This window comes from Euprymna scolopes, chromosome 2 (genome assembly GCF_053919585.1).
Source record: "Euprymna scolopes isolate OS-2025 chromosome 2, ASM5391958v1, whole genome shotgun sequence".
NCBI lineage: Eukaryota > Metazoa > Mollusca > Cephalopoda > Sepiida > Sepiolidae > Euprymna > Euprymna scolopes.
The window spans coordinates 34,030,036-34,054,646 of NC_136483.1; the positions used below are offsets into that span (position 1 = coordinate 34,030,036).

General features: G+C 29.3%; 1 protein-coding gene and 1 pseudogene across 8 annotated transcripts in view; one reads left to right on the top strand and one right to left on the bottom strand.

Annotated features, from left to right (window-relative positions):
* LOC145290702 (uncharacterized) overlaps window positions 1-10,942 on the top strand; it is a 576,300-nt gene extending 565,358 nt beyond the window's left edge. For all 8 annotated transcript variants that reach the window (XM_080136503.1, XM_080136504.1, XM_080136510.1 and 5 more), the window contains 3 exons: window positions 5,640-5,809; window positions 6,504-6,645; window positions 10,498-10,942. In XM_080136503.1, the coding sequence (XP_079992629.1) occupies window positions 5,640-5,809; window positions 6,504-6,645; window positions 10,498-10,854 (669 nt within the window). In that variant the 3' untranslated portion in view covers window positions 10,855-10,942. The remainder of the gene's footprint in view (window positions 1-5,639; window positions 5,810-6,503; window positions 6,646-10,497) is intronic.
* Window positions 10,943-17,469: 6,527 nt separating this feature from the next.
* On the bottom strand, window positions 17,470-17,644 carry LOC145243221 (U2 spliceosomal RNA; annotated as a pseudogene).
* Between the last annotated feature and the right edge of the window lie 6,967 nt (window positions 17,645-24,611).

Genomic DNA, 24,611 nt, shown 5'->3' on the forward strand with positions numbered 1-24,611 from the left:
ACCTATCGCCGTCACGTCAATCAAAAACGCGCACCTGTTTTTTTTTTTTTTTTAAACACTTTACTATTTTCCAACTGCACGTCGTCAACGCTTCGGGTTTTTTTCACATACCCCGAAAAACACCTGGGCAACGCCGGGTACCCCTCGCTAGTACTTTCATAAATCAGAGTCCATTTTCTGTTGGCTGTTTTTGAACCCAGTCAACGACGGGTACTTTTGCTAGTATATATATATAAATTTTAACTTTACTATATGAATCTATCCTTAAAGGCAATTTACATTGCACTTAGCAACAAATAACTGAAGGCATCTTACTGATAAAATCTAGGAAAATCTTAAAAACAAACAAACAAAAAATATAAATTTGACCATCCGCTAAAATTTACCTCTTGGCATAAAATAATCCTAGACAAGTTGACATGCTGTTAAAACTTAATCAATAAATAAGATGAATTTTTTTTTTTCTGATAAAAAGCAAAATGACATTTTTTTTTTTAAAATAAATCTAAACTCTGCTTCGTTTTGAATTGCTTTATGGCAAAAATTATTTTAATCTCGCAGAAATATTTGTTTTTGAGCTATTTATGTGAAAGAGTGTTTTTAAGGCAATAAAATATTTATAAATCAGCTAATTTGTTTAAAGGAAATTTGACTATTATATAATGGATTGATAATTTAGATTATTTGAACAATCATTCTCATCGAATGTTATTTTCATGTTTCAATCGATGTAACCTCCAAAGCTTAGGAATCTGCACAGAATTTTGAAAGGAATACTTTATTTAAGCAATACAAGTAGTATGTTCTCGTTCCGTCAGCCATGATTCTGTAGAGATCCTAAGTAATTTGCAATTGTATTTTTAAGTGTCGCCCGCGCTTAAGATTGAACCTTCAACTTTCAGTGCTGATTTCCGAGTTTGACAGGATACACCTGAAGAAGTTCAGAGGTTACATTGATTGAAGTGTTATCAAAATAACACTCAAAATGAGAACAATATTCCAAAAATCAAAATGTATCTATGTATTTTTACAAAGCATGAACAGTTTATCTCCTAAATAATATTTTAACTGCAGAAATTCCCCTCGGGACCAAAGTATCGTAGGTTTGCAATAACAGATGCCACATACTAATACATTAAGGCTAGACTATTAGCCACTATCTTATGTAATGTTCAAACACAATTTTAGACACATTGTCTTTATAAAATGTTACATTGCATCCTAGGAGCAATACCATCACTATCACGACATCTATAGAGGAAGGAATCCCTATTTTTTCCATAAATATTTAGTTCTCCCACTGCTACCAGTTGACACCAGGACCTATTCTACATTTTCCTATGATACTTACATTGCACACATTGTAACTGGCTATTAACTGCATATATATAATATTTCCATTACCCAATTAAAAAAAAAAAATTATCCCTTCTCAAAATCCGCCCCATCTGATTGGCTGAGACTGGCCAATTCTATTATTCCAGAATCCACTTCTTCATACATAAATGAATGCACGGGTATTATTATCTATTTTTCGATTTTGGAGCATCTTTACAACCCTTACACAATGCTATTTTTTTTAAATTTGCATTTACTGTGGACACTTGTACTTACTTATATATTTTCCTACACTTACCTAGGCTTCAATCCTGTTACTTATGTTAATCACTTACACAATGCTATTTCTTTGTTTTGTTTTCGTTTTTTGACAGACAAACAAATTATAAAAAATTTTTATTTTATATAAAGCACATTAGACCCAAAGGCTGAAATAAAACCAGAAAAAAAAAATTTCATTTTTATTATTTTTTCATCATTTTGTATTCAACAAAATTTACGACATTTGAGGCTGCCATATTGCTTTTAAAATTTGACCTTTCTAAAGTTTGACAGATTTCTGGCCAAATTTCCCCTTCTATACACTATTAATCAAAACAGTTCTATGAAAAAGTGTAAAAAAGAGCAATATGTAAAACCTTAGAAAAGCCAAATTTTTTAAAGTAATATGGCAGCCTTGAATGTTGAACAGTTAGTCTCATAAAAATGATGAAAAAATTTTTTTTTCTGGTTTAATTGCAGTTTTTGGATCTAATAATGTGTTTTATATAAAAATAAACAGTCTTTCTAATTTTTGTGTCTATTGAATAAGTTGACACAGCTAAACTAAAAATTTACCCTAAATTATACTGCCAACAGAAACACTTAATTTGTATGTATGTGTATATATATATATATATAACTACTTCATTTACTCACATAAATTAATATACGAAAGTATAAATTTATGCATAAACTTTAAGTATTTACTTCAACAGTGCTCAATACGTAGGTAGAGCTAGTTAGTAAGTTATAAAATATATATGGCGATTAAGCTACAGCCTGAAGAATCCTAGAGTGGATGAAACGTGGAATATTCAGTGTAGCTTAATCACCATATATATTTTATAACTTACTATATATATATATATATATATATATATATATATTCCTTCTTCACTTATTTTTCTTAATTACACTTCGTTTCGGCAGCTGTGTCAAACGCATATCTTTTCTTTTATTAATATTATTGGAATTTTTTCCCCTTTTCCTTGTACATATTTGTGAATTATTCCATGGATTTTGGCCTTTTGGATTATTTTGGACCATCTTCAAATTGCGTGATTTCCTTGGATTTTATTTGTGCGAATGGAAATTTAATTAACTTTCTTGGATTTATATTTTTGGATTTTACCATCATTGGATAATTTACCGTTCACCAGACTATCCATTCACGTGAAATCACCTTTTTCTTCACCCTATTCCCTCTGTTTCACTTTTTGTTATCAAGTAAGATCTTTGACTTACTTGCAGTTTCATCAAATACTTTTGTATGCAAAATCCGATCCCGCATTTTGCTAATTCCTACCCTCTGATGAGAAGGAAAGTATTTCTTCGAAACTCCGCTGATTAAGGACTATCCACTTATTAAGTGTTTCCTTTTCAGATTAAATATGTTATCTCTTTCTCAAAGTGTTTTTTAACATGTTTTATTAACTATTTGCTCTTATATATATATAAATATAAATATAGATATAAGAAGTAAACAATGAATGAATATATATATATTTATATTCATTCTTTGTTTACTTCTCTTTTCAGTACTTATTGACACTGCTCAGACATTAACTTTTTTTTTTTTTTGTAAATTTTTATCTTAACTCCACCTCCAAAATTTCCTTTAAAATGATGACTTTGATAGGTTTTCGACCATGCTGAATAAGACAATCTCTTTTTTTACTTTGGTGGAGACAAGTAGTTTTTGAGATATAAAGACATGCACTGTACTTCAGTTGCTACCAGATTTGTACACACACGTGATAAACAAATCTACTCCTGTCTGCCCAACACTCATTCTTTTTTTTTTTTTTTTTTTGGTTTATAGTCTTTGCGGGTGGGTATGCTAACAATGAAATACTTTGACAATCCCAACCCTCATAAAATGGGGTGTCCATTCCGAAAGCCGTTCTTACCATGGCGAGGTTGGGGTTATCTATTCTGAAAGCCATTCTTAACATTAGGATGTTGGGGGTTGGCCACCAACAAAAGCTGTAGTTTAATTTTTTATGAGGTGGTTGTAGGGGGGCATGCTTACACTAGGCAACGCCGGTTAACAGTTCCTGCTAGTTGAGTATAAATAAAAATGTGAACAGAATTGAAATTAAAAAAATAAATTTGGTTAAATTATTCAAATGGATTTTAAATGATCTGTACCTAGTTCATTTTTACAGATGCAATGAAATCATTTTAGTTTTTAATCTTTATTTGTTCGCACAATTATATTCTTTAATTTATAGGGAGTTATCCCCCTTGCTAATTTTTATTTTTAAAATGTTTTATATTAGATGTCTTATATTTGTTAACTTGAATGTTTTATAGGTTTGATTTCTAAAATTATCTTACCAAATTTTAAATGTTAGATATGCTGAATTTAATTTATTATACTTTAATTGATTATTTTAATTTTATCTTGTGTTTCTTGATTCATTGGTATTAGTTAAAATGTTTGTCGAATAAATTAAATCCTCAAATTTATTTCAATTTGAAGTTATTCAAACTTAAAAGAAATTTTAGACAGTTTTTAGGTTAGCATATGTAGAACAGTTAAGGTAGCAGGTCCAGTTTACAAAATATGAGATAAGAATAGAATTGAAAGAAAGAGGGATAAATAAAGACCTGGGCGGAGATAAGTTAGTTTCGATGTCAATTTCTTAAAGCTGTCCAACATATGCCCACATATAAAACAGATGATGATAGATGATGATGTATGCAAGCAACTGGGAAGCACTTGTGAAATTGATATTTCCTATGGAGGAAGATGGTTCAACCTAGCTAGGGTGAGTGCTGCTTTATGTTGGGTTAGGGGTAAGGATGTTAAATTGATGATGATGATGGATGGTTAAGATCTTAAAAATGTTACTATAGCAGACATGTTTCAAATCTTGACTAGAAGAAAACTTTTGGTGCAACTACACTGTAATAGTGAAATTCAGAAAACTAAAAAATTTGATTTAAAAACAAAACAATGGTATCTAACTTTTCATATCAATTTCAACTAAAAGCAATGATATCTGTAATTGGCATGCCAGAAATACTTATTCAGCGTATAAGGTGACCATCAGATAAGACAAGCTACAAAATTGGGCAAATTTTAATAAATTTATTATATATCGGTTGTATAAGATGACTGCTAAATCAGGAAACCATGTTTATTTAGCCTAGGCTAGAGATTGCAACACCCAGTATTTTATGAAATATTTGTTTTTAAAGATGATTTTTTTTTAACTTTAAGGGTCGTCTTATACGGTAAATATTATCACATTATTTAAAAAAAAAAAAAAGAGAAAAAAAAACAAGTTTTCGATTTTTATCGTAAAAAATCAGCGCCATATTTTTTGGGGAATATGTGATATAACAAGGGAAGTAATTCAATTATGTTAAAAGCAAGGCAAAACTTTTTTTTAATTGGCAATAGTTACACACTATTTACCTCCTTTTGAAACTGGTGTTTTTTGGTTTTTTTTTAGCCCAATGTTATTTTCTTTAACAAATGTTTACTTCAATAATTTTTTTTCTACCTTATTTTATTGTCATGTTACAGTAATGAATATATCAAAAAATTAAGTAGAAACCATTGATTTGCCTTGAAATTAAAGATGAAAAATTTCGAATTTTGCTATATAGTATTGTTGCATGAAACTTTGAAGTATGAAAATGAAATTTTATGAGTATCGGAAGAGTAGCTGTCACGTCCACATTTTGAAAAAATATCTCAAGAAACAAAGGGAGAATATCTCAACAATACTTCATACTTATTAGATTTGTTGTAATGCCTACGAATTCACATTAATTGCTTAAAAATAATTTTCTTTATAAAAATTAGATTACTTCATCAATTTGCACAATTTTTAGAATATGGCATTTTCGTTTTGTTTCATACAGATTTTTCTTTTTTTTTTTGTTTTGTTTTGTTTTTAATGAAGGATTTTGAACAAAAACCAAGTTCTTTCTTTAAAAAAAAATCAGAAATTGTAATTTTTGTTTATCTTGTGTTCTTTGATTATTAGTTAAAGTATGTCTAACTTTTATAAAATTTTTCACAGGTCGAGAGAGAGAAGTTGAGGTCCGAAGTTGTGGCCAGCAAGAGTGTTCTGGAAAGGAGTAATCTTGACCGAAGTCTCTTTAAGTTGGAAGAAGACAATGCTGAAATGAAGAGGCAAATTGAGCAACTACATGCACAGCTGGCAGAAGCCGAGCAGCAACATGCACAACGGTAAGCACTGCAAACAAAGCACAAAGAATGAAACTGATGACTTTAAGACACCGAGAAAAATGGTGTAAGTTTGAGGATTCATTTATTGCATCTGCATCAATTGTGAACTTTTTTTCTTCATATTCTTCTTTGATTGTCCATTTTTTTTTTTCTGCAAAAAGTTTTTTTCTTTCAAAATAAGATTTGTAAAATCAACTTTTTTTTTCATCGTGACATTTTTAATTAAATAAATATTTTTGGAATTTTGTTTCTTTTCAACTAGAGCAGCAACATGCACAACAGACATGGTATTGCAAATAAACTGCAAAATGTAACATAAAATGAAACTGGTAACTCAAAAAGACTGAACAAAAGATGCAATCTTGATGAGTCACTTATCAAACATATTTTTCAATCATGGACTTTTGCCCATAAGGAAACTAGAAAGCGAACCTTGGATTTACTTTCGGCAACCTCGAACTTTCACTTCCCTTATTTTGTCCTTTAGTCCTCACATTTCATGAGTAATGTTTCTGACAAAGGAGGAAGAATTGCTGTTTTCTGAATTGGAATCTATCCATCTAACACGTGGCTTCTACTAAAATACATTTTCTACTTTCAAAATAAGATATGGTAAAATCAACCCCCCTTTTTTCGTCATGATATTTTTAATTAAATGAATGTTTTTTTTTTATTTTTATTTCTTTTCAACCAGGTTGATTGACATGACAACTCGTCATCGAGCTGAGACAGAGATGGAAACAGAACGACTTCGTACAGCTAATCTCCAGGCTGAACGTACACTGGAAGCGAGAGAACGTACACACAGGCAGAGAATTAAGGGGCTTGAAGAACAGGTAAACTAAAAAATAATATGAGTTTTAAAATTTGGTTCACAGTATGACCAAATCTATAATCACATGAAAGGTGTCTTTTTATTTGCTATCTATTTTTAGGTTATATTTATAATAAATAAATAGAATCACCCGAAAATAGACTCGTTATGTTGATTATCACAAACCATCAGTTTACATCGGTATCAAGTTGTTAAAACTAATATTTTTGTATTTGACAACCGACAAAAGACTGAAACAAAAATGACTAAATTAAACTAATTTGCATCGTCGAAAGCAAGATGCAATTGTAACTTATGAAATTTCATAGTTTGTTAATGAAAAGATTAACAAAATTGATTTCTATTTTTGAGTTGATTTTATAACTTTATTTAAAAACAATGTGCATGTTGACAAAGGTCTTTTTGTGATCGATATGCTTGATCCTAGTGTAATAGCATTGCGTTACATAAAATATAATTGGCAAGTCAAGTTCAAACACAAAATGCGGCTGTTGTCATTAACTTTGTATTAATAACTTTGGAAACAGTATAAATCTATTTTCTTTCTGGTTTACTTTACCTTAGGTAGCAACCATTTTAGAAGAATGCCAAAATTCAAAATTAGATTCTATAAGGATGTTTCCTAATATCTTAAACCACTTGTTTCAGTGATATTTTTGCTCTATTTATTTTTATTCATTTTTCTTGCATGGATTTTCAAATTCAACATTTTTCAAAAACAATTAAAATGAAAAGGGCCCTGTTTGTGTGGCATTAGAATATGTCCACTGTCCCCCCACCACCTGTTTATTGTAGGTGGTGACCCATAATGCCTTAAGATGAGATCCTGATGGCTTAAGGACTTGAGGGTCAGAGTTAAGCAACTTCACTTCCCAACACCATTTTTGCCCTTATACAGGCTAGAACGGGCAGTTGGGTAGGCTCAATTCGATCAATCAGCTGGTCAGGTCAAGCCCTATCATCTACTCCCAATCATATACTCCAAAACGTTTATGCTTTTAAACTCAGATAAATTATATCAAATATAGCCTCCCCCTCCTCTAAACAAAATCTGACTGACTCATATGAAAAAATATCCACAAGGAAATTATCAACAAGTTTTAATGAGATGTTAATGGGCTAATCAGTATACTGCAAACTAACTACCTCTTTATCAACATTATAGAGCAATACACAGGTTGGAGATGTCAGGTGTACCGGGTTTTTCATGCGATGAGTATGTTAACAGGGGAAGTCCCTGATCCGTCAGGGGACAAAGGGTTTCCATCCCTAGTGGATCCCTTTTGCAGACTCCAGCCTGTTTGGGAGGCAGGGGATAATCTGTTAATGAATTATATTTGAGATTAATATGTCTGACCTAAAGAGACCATGTTACCTTAAGAGACCATATCCTGATATAGGAATGAATGGTAAGTAGGAACATGTGGCAGGACCATTTCACCAATTTATAATGATGGAATGAGGTTCTTCTAACAAAGTTGTTCTTTTTTTTTATCCTACAATAAATCATTTCAAACATAATATTACCAAAAAGTGCTAATAATTTTATGAAATTATATTAATAGAAGTCCAAAAGCTTAAATGAAACTTTTATTACATTAAAAAAAAAAAAAAAAAATTGTGTTCTCACCCAATTTTAAACTGCTCAAAAGGAGTTCTAAGGAATCAGGAAACACACGCCTTTATCATTTAAAAACAAAAAAAATCAATGTATATATATATATATATATATATATATACTGATGACCCCCACACTCTATAACAAGCATAAGGGGGAAAACGATGAACACATATCCAAGGCAATGGCAGAAACCCTAGAGAAAGTCCTTCGTCTGTAGTAGAATGGAGACAAAAATGGATAGTAACATTTAATGCTGCTTAGACTAAGCTTCTTTCCTTTAATAATTACAAGAATATTTCTCAACCATCAATAGCTATTAATGATACATTATCTGAAAGTACACTCAAACTCCTTGGGATAACGTTCACGGGGAACATGATTTGGAATAAATACATTAAGGGCATTGCTGCCAGGAAGTTACTTATGCCTAAGTATCTTGTACAAGGCCACCATTTGGCCATGTATGGAGTATTGTTGTCACATTTGGGCTGGTGCATCTGCTACTAGTCTCTTACTTCTGGACAGAGTTCAAAAGAGAGTCGCCAACCTAATAGATCCCGAACTGTCAGCTAAGCTTCAACCTCTGTCCCATCAATGAAATGTTGCATCCTTCTGCCTGTTTCAGAAGTATTTTAATGATAGGTGCTCTGACAAACTACAAGCCCTTGTACCCCCTCGGCATAAATATCCTCGACAAACAGCAAAATCACACCCCTACACAGCAGAGATCCCCAGATGTCAGAAAGCTTTCTACTCTAACAGTTTCTTCCCTAGAACTGCTAGACTTCGGAATTCCCTTCTGGGTTCATGCTTTCCTGACTGTACTGACATGCTGAAGTTCAAGTATAATGTAAACAGACATCTTGCTGCTCAACTCCCTACATAGTATCCCTGCAAATTATGTCCCAGATAGTATCCCTCTACATCAAAGTGGCACTGTGCTTTGTTTGGGGTGAAAATGCAAATGATTAAAGAAACAAACTAAACCATATCACCAAAGAGTGAAACTTATTTTTTGTTGGATACCTAACCACCCACTGACATCAAGGAAAATGGAAAAGCTGACTCAGCAGCTAAAGAAGCTATAAATATGAAACACTATAATATTAGGATCCCATACACATATTTCCAACGAACCATTAACAAATGCATTTTCACTAAATGGCAGAAAGTATGGAACAACTGCCCTAATAACAAATTACACCACATATCTCTTACCATCAAAGAATGGCAACTGGGATATAGGAAGTAATCCTAGTCAGATTACATATAGGTTATACCTTCATCACTAGGGCTATGACAACAATATATTCTTTTTATTGTTTGGACTCTTGAGTGTGTATCCGTTGATATTTTATATGCTATATATAGAGTGATGTGGTTCTCGGTTGATTAACTGTGTTGGATATATATTTGGGAGTCAAAACAATGAAAAGAATATTCTGTTGTCATAGCCCTATTCATCACACACTCACCCCCTAAAAGGAGAAGACCTCCCACCCTTTATGTATACCATCACACAAACTTCTTTCCATTAAACATATACTAATTGAATGTTTTGAAAAAGATCCTGGTTCTTGCAAGTAAACAACCTAGAAAATCTTTTCAGCACTGTACAAAAAAGATATAAATTCCTAAAAACAATTTGACTTTGTTGGAAAATCTAAAAATAGAATAATACCCACCCCTATTTTACAAACCAAAAAGGTTACACGAACCAGGAACACATCTACAAACTAAAAATGATTCCATAAATCAAAATACTTCAATAAAAATCTCTCATTTGACTCTAAAAAAATCCTGTACCAATCAATGAGGCAGCAAACATAAACACACAATAAGATAGTGTATCGTATTCAATAAAACCTGTTCTCGATATGCAACTATTAAAAGAAACTGTTTGGCTTTAAAAGTGGTTGATAGACCGTTAAATACAAACAATAAGATGAAAAAATTGCAAATTTAATTGCAAATAATATAATTCCTAATTTTCTTTCTTTGCCACCTTTCCCTTCATCCCATTCTTTCCTTTTTCATTAATCTATAATCATTTTACAACAATTGCATTTTATTTTAATGATAAATTTAATCATGAAATTACTATAGAATTGTGAAAGATATTTTTTTTTTTAAGCTAAAGACTTTAAAAACTATGTTTAAACCTTTAAAGCTGATTTTTTTATAATCTCCAAAATGGCTGAGTAAGCAAATATTTTTTTCTTTTTTTTGTAGGCAGCTACCTTGAAAGATCAGTTAAAACAAGAAATCCAAAAGCGTCAGTTGTATATATCTCGCAGTGTGCGTACAGGGGATGAAATCCGAGATATTCGTCATATTTTAGACAATTCCTTGTCCAATGTCACTCGTGACACATCTCTTGACCCCATTCTGCTTGAACACGAAGCGAAGAAACTTGACAGTTCACTGGATATAATACACAAAGGTGTATCTCCTCCGGTGAAGCTCTCGCCTGTACGTAGTACATCACCTGTACGTTCGTTAGCCCGTGGCACAGGTTTGTCCTCTTCCAACAGTCTGCGCAGAAATGTCATCTCTCCAGCCGTCTATCGCCACAAGATCAAAAAATAGTTCATTCATTTCACTCTGCATACATATCCGGTTGTTTGAGATCCGAGATGAAAGAGAAATCATCCAAAAATTATTTACTTCTTTACAATCATCTGTTTTTTTTGTTTTTGATTTTTAGTGTTAATTTACTCCAATAATTAATAAACTCTTATAATTTCAGTGAATTTCGCTAACAAAAAAAAAAAAATCATTTATATACTTATTACATAAATAATATGGATTTCAAACCGCATTAGACAGCAGTATATAAAAACAACCACTATTTTGACATTTGACTGCTTCATGAATCTATTTTTCACAGATTCTATTAAAATTATAGTATATTCACTAAATTCCATAATTTATTAAAATAAATTTTAATTAAAGATAAAAATAAGTTTTATTGTATTTTGCTAATTCGCCATTGATAAGACAGTGGCAATCCCATAAAGCAGGGGGGATATAAGTCAGTCTGTCATTTAACTAAAACGGAATGGTGAATTGAGAAAATATGAAAATTGATTTTTAATTACATTTTTACTCCATAATTTTGTTTCCTAATTTTTGATGATGATACTTATTTTTGCATGATGCGTAAGTATATCAAAGAATTTTTACTTGGAATGCGATTCTCATCTGTGTCTAATACTATATAAGCACCTTCATTTCATACCATGTTAAAAGATTCTGTACAATGTACTATGAATTTCTTATTGATTTTAATAAAACATTCCTTCATTGAATTTTCATACATTTTTATCATTAAGTAAAACAAAATTAAAAATAAAAATACCCTCGAACAACATTAGGTAGATGCATCTAATTTAAAATATTTCTTATCAAAATCCACCCAAATACTAAGAGTTTGTAATTATTGGAGAATTCATATCCAAATAAGCCATTTTTTTTTTTCCTAAGTCTAACATTTTTTCTGCACTTTAAAGTCAATTTTTATAAACAAAAAGGGACATTTTTATCTGATTTTTTTTTTTTCCTGAGGGATTACGAATTATCATGACTTTACATTGATGAGAATGATAGCTTAAAGAAAAACAAATTTAATATTTATATTTTTACTATATTTTGCCAGATGCGCTCTGTCTTTCTTCATGTATTCTGTTTAAGTATATTTATTATTTTGGTGCATGTTGAAGATTCCTCTGTACTCAAGTGAAACGATTTTGACATGCACACATAATTAACAACAGTCGTATGTAGATATATACTTGTACATAGCTAAAGTGTACATCTTTTGTATAATGTTTTATCTTTATTAATTCTAAACTCATACCTCCATTTCTTCTCATCTAATGTTCGATTAAGAAAAACTCTTTCATGACTAACTCCATTCTTTTATTATTGAACAGATGATCATTTGTTTGAGATACTGTCACATCACACAAGTGGAAGAATGAGAGTAGTCTTTGTTCTGATCTACTAAAAACGCCTTCGGTCAGTTTTGAAAGACAATGGATATCTCTGTGTGCGTGTAATTGTGAGGCAAGGGTTGCACAATCTACAACCACACCTCTCCTGAATTGGCACTGCTTAAGTCCAGTGGCAAGGAGAAGTCCAGAACGACTGGAAACAATGTTGAGATAAGAAGAGAGCACATACAGCACCTGGTCACCCCAGGTTCAATGTTGCTTAACTTTGGTTATCTGTTAGTCTCTATCTGGTCTGTTAGACTTCTCTTTTATTTATATTATTCTCATAATTCTCTATCTAGTTTCAGTCTGCTATTATTTTCTCATTTCCACAATTGGATGTTTAATCTCTGACTTGTTCAGATAATGTATTATTACACAACTGAACTAAAACTTAATTAAAAACTAGCTAACTTACCACGTTGACACATCATCCAAAACATGGTAGAAATAGAAAAATTAAAAATAAGGACAATAGTCCAGGTAGGAACAATGTAAATAATGACAATTTCTCATCCTAAAAGTTCAAACGGGAGTCTTCCTTTTTGTTTCAGGAAAATTGATTTGAAAAAAAAAAAAAATACTATCTATGGCCGACTGCTAGCAGTACTTATAGTGTGGCACTCATGAATCACACTTTTTTTTATTTAAATTTAAAGATGTTTCGTTCCATCTTCTGAAAAATATAACAACCTACCGTTTTATTTTTAATACATTGTTTAATATATAATATAGTAAATATAAATATATAATATAGCAGATAGTCATCCTGGGTTTGATATGTTTGTTCTTGTTTATCAAATTTATAGCAATCAGATTTGGTCTTTTAAGGCTTTGTAGTCATTTGGTAGCTATCATTTTGTATTGATCTTTTAAACTAGTCTATATCCGGCATGGGCAACCTTTTTGAAGAAGCTGGCTATATGTGAGATGACATCATCATAATCATCAGGCTGACCAGGTAAATGATCGTTTCAATTATCTGTTCAAGATACCTCAGCAATTTTTCGTTAGAGAAGACCATGCAGGTATAACCTTAAAAGTTGATTTGCACTTTAGTAATAAAATTTTTTCTATAATAAAAAATAGTATTCATGTAATATTATCTCTGATATAGATGTGATTAACACAGACATATGGAATAAATAAATACTTTAAAAAATCTACATATTCAATACAAAAGATGATTCATCTTTGAAGATTGTCTTTAAAAACTAATTTCTTCAAATTACAAATTCATCCTTAACAATCTGAAGATTAAATCAGTTAATTTGTTACTTTTAAAACATGAAAGGTAAAGTTTGTCCATGATTAGTCTAGATGTTTCTGATATCAATTGATCATGTTTCTCAACATTGTTGGCATATGCAGGTATAGCAGTTGTAGAGGAATGTTTTAATAACATTAGCAACAAATATAAGTTTTTAAAAAATTTTCAATTATAATCTCCACCTCATCAATTAGTTTGTATATGTATATAATTCCAGGTTAAAGGTATCCAAAAGCAAAAAAAAGCAATAAATTTAACGAGGTTATTGATAGTGCTCAATAAAAAAGAACAAGATTTATTTTTATTTAATTTTAGGTAAACAAATTACATGGTCACAACAATAACAAAGCTACTGTTTCAGTTCAGTAATGATCATCATCGGGTGACCTAAACTTCTGATTTCATAGAAACATGATCTTCAAAATGTATTTCTATTTGGATTTTTGAAGATCACGTTTCCATAAAATCGGAAGTTTAGGTTACCCGATGATGGTCATTATTTGGCCAAAACAGTAGCTTTATTATTGTTGAGACCATGGAATTTGTTTATTTAAAATCAAATAAAAGCATATAATCTATCTTTGATGATGTCTCTTTGGAATAGAGATCTACAATTTGGCCTTTCTTCCTGGATGATGTGAAGACGGCAAGAAGACAGAAAAATAGAAATATTGTTAATCAATATGCGCTTTATTTTAAATATTTTTTTTTATGTCATTATAAAAAGTTGTAAAGAAGAAAAATGAAATTAAATAATTTTTTTAATTGGAAAAATTGAAAATTTAGATTGCAAACAAAATGAAAATTACAAATTTTTATGAAAAAAATAAGTCGAAACAATAGAAAATATTTTTCTTGCTTTTAGTTTCATTTTTAAATGCAAATCTCAGAAAAAAAAAATTATATGCAAAATCTGAATTAAATAAAGCAAAACTATTTAAATAAGTAAATATTTATTAAAAAATGATCATTCTTTCCAAAATTCTAAGAAACTCTAAGTTAGACTGTAAGATAAATAAGAAAAGAAAAATTGCAAAGTAATGGATATGTAACGTGTTATCTAATTTTATGAAACAGACTTGAGTAATTAAATATAATTATATATCAAATGAAATTAAGTAATATAGATACATTCTTTATATAGACATCAGAATATAAGAAGCTCAACAGATGAAGGTGGAGCATAACATGAAATGAGAAGCATTAGGCTTTTAAAATGCCTAGCTGTAAAGAACGTTTATAACAACTGTTTCTGTTAATGTCCTTATTGAACTAACAAATAAATTCATATATGTCTATATTTACTTTATATAATGAAATTTAAAATAAGATACTCTAATTTGATTTGGGTTTTGCACAGTTGAATATTTTTAAAGACTAACCAATAAATTGTAACGGTCAAAAAAATGTTAAAAACAAAAATCTGAGCAGGGATAAATAAAAAAAAAATATGACAAGGGAAAAATATTTTAAAAGAAAACTTTTCATAAACAAAAGTTTATTGATTTACTTGTTCAAAGATCTTGTGAATTCAAACGACGACCACAAATAGTTTTTAAAAAAAAAAAAAAAATGTTGCTAGCCATAAAAAAATAAGTTTACCATTTTTACTTTTCTCTCCTTTCATACTAGATATTTGGGGTTCATAATATTAGTTGAGTTGAACATATTTATTAAAGCTATTTTTATGGCTGTTAACTTTTAAGAAAACCCTGAATGTCATTTTGCTTGTTTAATTTCAAACTTATTAAAATTCACAACTAAAAATAAATATTTGTTTTTCTTTTGAAAAATTTTGTTGACTTCTGTGAATTCCTTTTTTATTGTCTTTTTATTATACATACATACATATATACATACATACATACATACATACATATATATATATATAAAACGTTTTTGGCAGAATTTGGATAGGAGTATACATTTTTGCTTATTAGGATTGAGCCAAGCCCAGCTACAAACTGTTTTAGGTGATCCATGAGGCACAACTTTGTGCCCCCCACACTTCAGATGTCACCCTTTGTTGCGGCAAACATACAGGTTCAGGAAGGCATCTTGCAGCAGGTTGCCATAAGGTATACTGCCTTGTCTATCCACCAGGGGAGTTTATTCGGGGGTGCAGTTAATGAAACATGCCTCCAGACACCAACCTGGAAATTTTTACGATTCGGCATATATACATATGACATTGATTAGGTTCATCCCAGTGGTTACAGGAAAGAATCAGTCCACAATTTTATTTTTCTATTATTCATTAAGTGCCCATCTATTTTATCGTCCTTTTATGCCCTATGATCATGTGTATCTAAATGTTAGCACTTGTTAAAATAAAATTATAAATAAGCACTTATGCTTTCCTTTAGTCAGTGAGATGCAATTAAACAGTATATATGTATGCTCTAAAATCAGAAATATATCTTCATTTGCCAATTTGGTTTATTATAAATTTTTTTTTTTTATTATCTAAGATTATATATATATATATATATATTCCTTTGTACTAAAATAAACTCAAATAATCTCTGACAAACTCTCTTAGCAACAAAATCACACCCCTTCACTATTAAAGTCCCTAAGTGCCAGAAAATGTCTACTCTAATAGTTTCTTCCCTTGAACAGCTAGACTTTGGAATTCCCTCCCTGCTTCCCTGACTGTACTGATAAGCAGAATTTAAATGCAACATAAACCAACATCTTGTTAATCTTTCCTAGACATGGCCTCAAATAGTAGCTCCTTACACCCAATTATTGATATGCCTTATTAGGGGTGAATGCGAGTAAAAATCAAATCAAATAAATAAATAAACTTCTTAATTTAGTTATATGTGCAATGGTCAACCAGTCTTTGTCTTGAATACATAGTTTGCTGGTAACAAGGAACAAACATCTTTATGACAAAGGTATTTATTAGCTGTTTTTGTATTCATACAAAGTAAAATTCTAATAGTGTTAATGACTTCATCAAGTTATGGCCAGGTAAAAAGGAAGTTTTTACTACAGATTGATTTGTGAATAATGTCGAATTTTGATTGTCTATGCATGCTTTTTGGAAGTTATCCTAAGGCATGGAAGATGGTCTGGGCATGTGAAGAGAATGGATGACAACCTTTGACAACACAGAATGTTGTCCTTTGATGTCAGAAGTAAATAATCTGGCCAGCCAAAGAAGTGATGGCTGGATAACATCAAGGCTGACTGCCATGCTGTAAACATCACAGAGCATCTGGTCAATCATAATGTCTGGAGAGCAGCCATCAACACCAATGATAACATAAGAAGGTGTCCAACCCCAGCAACAGGGGAACAGAAGACGTCAAACCGTGCAGTAGCAGTAGTATGTCTTTATTTCTTTGTTTTATAAACAAGCTTCATTCATACCTCACGCGATTTGGATTCCGTCCAGAGGAGTTATTCATTCAAAAATATTCTCCAACACATCAACGTCAGATTTTGATTTCCTCTAAAATCTCTAACATTCAGATAATTGTACAATGTCCAGCAGAAGAATGAAGTACGAGTAGTTTTCATATAAATTTACATCAGATGATAAACATTTGATGAATAAGACGAGTTTTTAGGAAATTGATTTAAATATATCTTAACTAGGGGAATTAGTACAACTGCATTTACTTGCTTCAATAAAGCTTGAGCATCACATGTAAAGGCTACAGTTTGAGTCAGTAACTATTATTATAATTATAGCTCTATAAAGTAAATTGAACGAATCAAATACCCCCCCCCAGCTTAAAAATTCAACAAAAAACGTTAAAATTAAAAACAAGGATATAACATTGATAAAGATACATCCAGTTAATAGCTAGAAGAATATATATATATATATATATATATATATATATATATATAATGAGAATATTAAATTAATTCTCATTCTTAGAGTAATACCTATTGCCTCTTCACAAGGGCAGAGTTAGACACAAAGTTTACTTTTAATGTGGGAAAATTCCAACTCCCAAAAAAGGAACACTTTGGATGAAGACACTAAAAGTTTTCTCACTCTAAAAGGATTACTCTTTCACTGACTGAAAAAAGATAAATGTAGTATCAGAACTGATACTACACTTTGCTCTTAACCAAAAGGTCAAGGAAAGGTTTAGTAATAGTAGTTTGATAATTCCTAAAAAAAGATTTTTGTGTCTGACATTAATATTTTAATCACGTAATTGTTTTACTTTTTTATATATGGTGAAAAGTGTATTTTTTATAGTCACTATTTTTTTTAAAAACTATGATTAGTGAAAACAAAACTCTTCCATAAAAAAAAAAAACATTGTAATTTCTAAATTTAGTCGTGCTCATTTGTAACTTATTTTATTTGGTTTTTATTTTCTTAGCAGAGCCTGTAATCGAAGTGCAATGTTTGCATCTAAAACTAACAAAGAAAAGAATATAGACGAGGGAAAATATTACTATCATAAAAAATAAAGATAAACATTCGGAATATTCTTTATTTACAATCAGATTCATTTCCTCATCTCGGTTCTCATTGTTTCGTACATTGTACCCTCTAGCCTTCTTCAGAGTCTGTTTTAGTTGGTAACATTCTGTGAATTATGAACATTATCTTTTACTAAATCTGTAAAAGGTAGATTGTTTGATTCTTGTCCAGAATTCCTCTTATATTAGAAAGCGAAAATAAAGAAAAATCTGTATAGTGTATGTACCAGTGACGAAACGAAAAATATTATATTCCAATAATCAAGTTGATCAAGTAGTTTTATTTTTAAATAACTAACAGTAAAAAAAATATATATATATTAGTAACTGAGGAATGAGTGTTTTGCTCGCCATTTTGAAAATGACTTCAAGTAATAAAGGAAGATAACAACAATAATTCATACTTGTGATTGTTGTTGTAATGCCTACCAATTCCCATTAATCGATTAAAAATAATTTTCTTTATAAAAATCAAACTACTTGATCAAGTTATGTAATTTTCGAAATATGATATTTTTGTCATGGGTACATCATACAGATTCTTTAATTTTGTTTTTTGATGTATGGGGAGTTCTGGACAAGGACTGATTATTCCAATGTCCAACCATAAAGATATTGAATTATTGAAATAATGATAAGCAATATATTTCAGTCACTTAAACAATAATTATATCAGTTTGGTTTGCATAATAAAAATAAAGTCCTTTCCTTCTTACGTGTTGAGAAAGGCATTTCGATTAAGAAACAGACAGTTAGAGGGTCAGCCTTAGAAGATGAGTTGATACAATCTTTTATTAAAGGTTATCTTATATAAAAAAAAAAAAACTGTGTTGGAGATTACTAATAATAACTTTGAATTTGTATATCTACGATATAAATGAGCTAAAAGCATATATATCCTCTCGTGTACTGGGTCAGGTTCATACGTTAAAGCGATGGATTAAAAATCAAACAGTTGAAATACAAACGTTTCTTTTTTAAATTATATTTCATGTGATTCAATTTGAATCAATATTTTAATATGTATTATTTTTAAAGGCTTAGGTTCGAATAATAATCGATTTGGATATTTTCTTTACTTTGATAATAAAACAATTTAAAATGCATTAGCATAATCAACTGTAGAAATTTATTAAACATTTTTCATGTAAGTTCACCATTTTTGTTAGAGTCAGTTTAGTTGTTTGAAACGCTTATCAAATCAATTTGTAAGTTTTTAGAATTAGATATAAAACAAAAGAAAAAAACAGTTATCTCCCGTTTTATCTTGAAATATGTTTAAAAAGTTAAGGAGATAATTTTACATCAGATTAATACATTTCCTAATGAAGAATTTAAATTAAAACAAACAATTATATATTTTTTTTAAAGTCTGACTTCAAGAAAGGTATCGATTTTTGTTGTCCTTCAATTGTTACTTTTCTTTTTGCAAATAAATTCCAAGAGAAAACAAAACTTAACTTTATAGAAGTGCAACTTGAACTTTATTTACAAAAAAAGAGTTGAGTTTGTCTTTTCAGAAAGACAATTTCTTTATGGATAAACTCAACTTTAAAATAAGTAAACTTTTACATTTTTCTTGTTCATTGCAATATTCTTGAAAGAGACTGAACAATTTTAATGAATTTCGAATGGAAATTGTTTTTCTTTTCGATGAATATTCTATGCTAAAGAAAAATCTGTACTGGAAATTTGTTGGCAAGAAAGATTTCAAAAACTAAATCTATTCAATTTTTTTTTAATTAGCAATAATAATAGCAGACAATTTTAAGAAAAACTGAATAAATTCAGAAAAAAATTGACTCTACAAGAATATTTTTTTCTGATGAAATAATTTAAGAGAATTTCATCCTTATATTTATATTAGATATTCTATGAGATTGTAGGTAAAAATGTTTTCTAAACTTATATATGCATACTTGTGTAAGTTATTTTTTTTTTTTTATTGTAAGTTGAAATATTGATTTATGAAAAGCTTAAATAAGTAGCAGAATAAACCAATTCCGTTTATATATGCATCAAACAATGTTTCAAGCAAACGATTTTAATCTCTTATCAAATAGTGTTTTTCCTGATGAAATCAATATTAAATAACCATTTAAAGCATAATTTTAGTTTCGTTTTAAAAATTCATTTCGATTGTAAATTCCAAGCTGAAATATGATTTAGAATTATTGCAGCTGTTACTTCAGCAATAATTATTTTTATGCATTTTCTTTTAATATATCAATTTTTTTATTTTGAAATCTGAGGAAAATAAATGCATTGCACAGCAAGAATTTATGGTTTTGTATATGAGAAATCAAATTTGCATATTTGCCTGAAGATATAGCAATGAACACTGCCCATTGCTGTAGAAGCAGATGCCTTCCTGCATCTTTCAGTGTTTTCCATGAGGCATTATTAGACGTTAGTTTACCTTCAAACATGTGACTTAGCCAGACTAGGGGGATACTATCTAGTCAATTATGATAATCAATATTTATTTACAATTAATAAATTAGTGATTGTAAGAATTAGGGGAAGTGCATAGTACTATTTGCATTTTATTTAAAAAAAAAAAAAACACATTGATTAGAATTTCTACACGATTATGCTTTAGAAAAGTTAATTTTTTTATAGTGTATACTTTATCATTGTTTTAGAAAAAAGATTTATTTTAATATATCAAATTTTAGTCATTCAATAGATTTAAAAATTTATCATGTGAAATGGTTAAATTTCAAATCAAAAGATTTATATTATTCTATGTAAGACAAAGAATACATTTGAAATATTATAACTCCTTATCCTATAGGATTTCGATGTCTACCATCTCTTCAGAGGAGAAAATATTAGCAAATAATTATAATGGTTTACACCTTATTTGTTAAAGTCAGTGAGACATGGAAAATCAAAAAAGTTTTTAAGCATTTAAATGTCATAGAGTAAGGCAAGTTAATGAAAAGGATAAAGAAATTCACATCCAAATTGCATGGTAAAATCCAAACTGAAGGTCTTTGGTAGCAGTGTGGTAAAGTGATCCAATCTATATTTTGAGTAATCTACATCAGAAAGGAATAGTCAAAAGTATGCATATTTTAATATATATATATATATATATATATATCGATTTCTTTCTAATAAAGTAATATTCTAACTTATAAAGTGATACATTTGGGACTCTTCTTCAGTATTCTGCTCTACCAAGAGATTTTTTATGATTGGAGAAGAAAAATTTAATGTGTAATTTAGAGACAGATTAAAAGCCTTGTTTATATTTAATAATTACTAGCAGTACTGACCGGGTGTTGCCCGGGAATCATTGTATATATTTTGTATTTTTAACCATGCATTTTTAGGAGCTACAATCTCTACAAAAAATCTTAACTTTTTTTGTGTTAAAAAAAACATAATAAAATATTGCTTTGTCAGACACAATGCTATCTAGGTCTAAAGACAAAAATCAGACTTTTTATATATTAGATGAAAAATAACGGTTAATAGTACTCAGTGTCAAACGGTATGCTTCACGTATAAAGTCATTTACTTGTTTGTTTAAATTTTTAAATGGTTCATATTGTTATTTTGAATGCAACAAATTCTTTGTTGAGGAACTAAGAATTACAAGCTTTGAATGAAAAGATAATTATTTGGATCAACTGGTTGATCTAAAAGAATCAAAAGTATTTTTGTAGATGTATACAGCACCCAACCCTCTGAAAAAGATCTAATAAACATTTCGGTAAACTTTATAAAATAAGACTATAAAAATTTTCTTTTAAACCATTCATTCAATTTTTAATTGCTTGCTATTTAAAGTGAAATGATCCTCCTCTTCTAGATGTCATACTTACTGAGGATTTTTTCCCTGCCCTTTAAAATTTTTTATTCAATTTGAAATGCCTTGTATTCAGTTGTCATTTTTTTTTTTTTTTTCAATTGTTATTTTTTGTAGACACCTAAAAGATTCACTGTTAGTTTTTTCCCTCTTTTTAAAGTTTGAAGAAAAAAAATTCTATTATCACAAATTTCTAGCCTTTTCCTATTTACAATTCATAGAAATAGTGAAACACATAAAATATTATTGGTAATGCTTGGGAATAGATATGGCTCATCTGGCAAAGAATGTTGTGCTATTTAATTGAAACTTAGTTTAGTCAAAAATCTTGCACGCAATTTGATCACATTTTATTTTTGTTATTTGAAACTGCAGATTTATTATTTTACTGTGATGATTATTTAGATGGATAAAATATTTATACATAGAATTTTAAACAAAACAGAAATCAGCACTTATCCAATCCCCTGCCTACCCCGCCCCCCCCCAAAAAAAAACACAAAAATAAAGAAAAATCTGTATGATATATATACCCATAATGAAAACAAAATATTGTATACCAATAATCATGTAAATTAATCAAGAAAAACATTTTTAAGCAAATTTGAATTTTTCTAATACTTTTTCCTCCCAATGTTAAGAATGGCTTTCTAAAATGTTGCGAATTTGAATTATTTAGAATTACCTACCTTGTTTCTTCAGACTGTTTTTAAGGTGTCAGAAGATCATTCATAGTTTGACCATAAGATTTGATTTTCTTATAAAAAAATAAAATTACTTGATCAATTTGTGTGACTTCTAGTATATGATATTTTCTTTCTGTCATATTCACAGGTATGTACCTCATACAGATTTTTCTTTATTTTTGGGTTTTCATGAAGCGGGGGAGGGGGGGTCCTACACAAACATCCAAAAATCATTATATAACTAAGATTTTATGTAGAATATTAAAACTTTAAAGTTCCAAGATGGCAGCACAAGTCAATGAAAATAAAGATGAGATTTCAATCCAAGAGTAGTTTCCAACAAAAGTAATGTTTGCATATATTAATATAATATATTACTTAATATAAAATAAGAAAATATATACAATATATTATTTTATAATATGTGTGTATACAAAGTATTAAGCCTAGTGTTTCAGTATTTTCTCAGAACCTCTGAAATACCTGATAGTTGGATTGCCTTCTCAAATAGATAGAACTTTATTTAAAAAAAAAAAAAAAAAAAAAAGTTGGTATGAATATTTATTTATTTTTGTGGACTTTTATAAAATCTAATATTAATATACAGTAAAAATATTTAAGAAAAAAATTTTCTGCTTTGAGAGATAAAAGATACCCTCTACAGAAGGTACCTGCGTTGCACAACCAACAACAACCACATCTCTCCTGAACTGACATTACTAGAATCTAGTGGCAAAGAAATGTCCAAGACAACTGGAAACAATGTCGAGATAATCACAAAAAAATTTTTTTTTCAAAGTTTTCTTTCTAAACTGAGAGTATAGTCTGCTTCATTATTTAACCCATAGCTGGAGGGAACATATACTATGAATTCATAACTTTCCTAAGAGTAATAGTGAAAGCCACTCAGAAAGCAAACTGGAACTAACCTGGCAGTCCACAACCACCATATTTTAAAGTGCTATAAATATGTTCCATTGTATTTTTTGGGAAAGATCATTGGTCTAATATATCGTGCCAAAATTTGTGAAACTTCTTAACGATATAAAAGTGGTTACTCGATAGACAAATTTATTTTAAAATAAAAAAAAATTCATGTTAGTAAAAGAATTGAAATATTAGTTTTTCATAATTACTTATTAGATTTTTACTGAACAAAAAAAAATTCATTTATTTTAGTTTTTTTTCCTAAATATTTTATCATTTTTCTTTTTTATGCTTTATGACTTCATTTCCTTGTCTGTGATATGTTTTACTTTTTTGTTCTTTGTTTTTTTTTTTTTCAAGTATTTACTTTCGTCTTTCTTTTTGTAATTTTTTTTTCTACTTGAAAATTAAAAAAAAATGTTTTTCTTAGAATTAAAATATTTTTCTGTATGTAATGTTTGATAGCTATTAACCTACCCAGCACCCGTAGGTAAAACCAATCATTTAAATATTTGCTTGAATTGTATTTTATAGTGCTAAAAAAATATTGGATTTTCAAAAAAAGAATGCTTTTTGCATCTTTAGAATGTAATAGATTGAAAAAAAAAAAAAAAATGTATGCAATAAAACTATTTTATACGTAATTTGTATAGAATTAAAATTTTTTTTTTTTTTTTTTTTTTATACTTGCACAATTTAGTTAGAAAATTTTCTTCTAAACGATACTTGATTTTGATTCAATGAAATTGATTTTATTAAAAAATTACTTGTGAGATTGCATTTCTTTCAAATATCCTGTCGGCTTCTGAACTGCTTCTGAATTATTTCTAGAAAATTCAAATTTCATTAATTTATGATTTGTTAATTGTACTCAAATTTAATTTTTTTTTTATACGTTCAACAGCAGATGTTGAATGGCAACAACTGACTTATGCAACTTTTAAAATTGTGAAGATTTTAATGTTGCTATTCTATCCCATCATATAAAATGACAGAAAGGATTCTTAATACTTTCAGAATTCCATTAGCACCAACATGTTTTGATGGCACTAAGTTTTCATTTATTATTACTATAAAATATATGCATTCTCTTGAGAATATTTAACATTTTGAATGTAAAGGTCAATATATTTGTTATAAAATTATAATTGTTGCTTATATATCATGTGTGTGTGTATATAATAACCTAA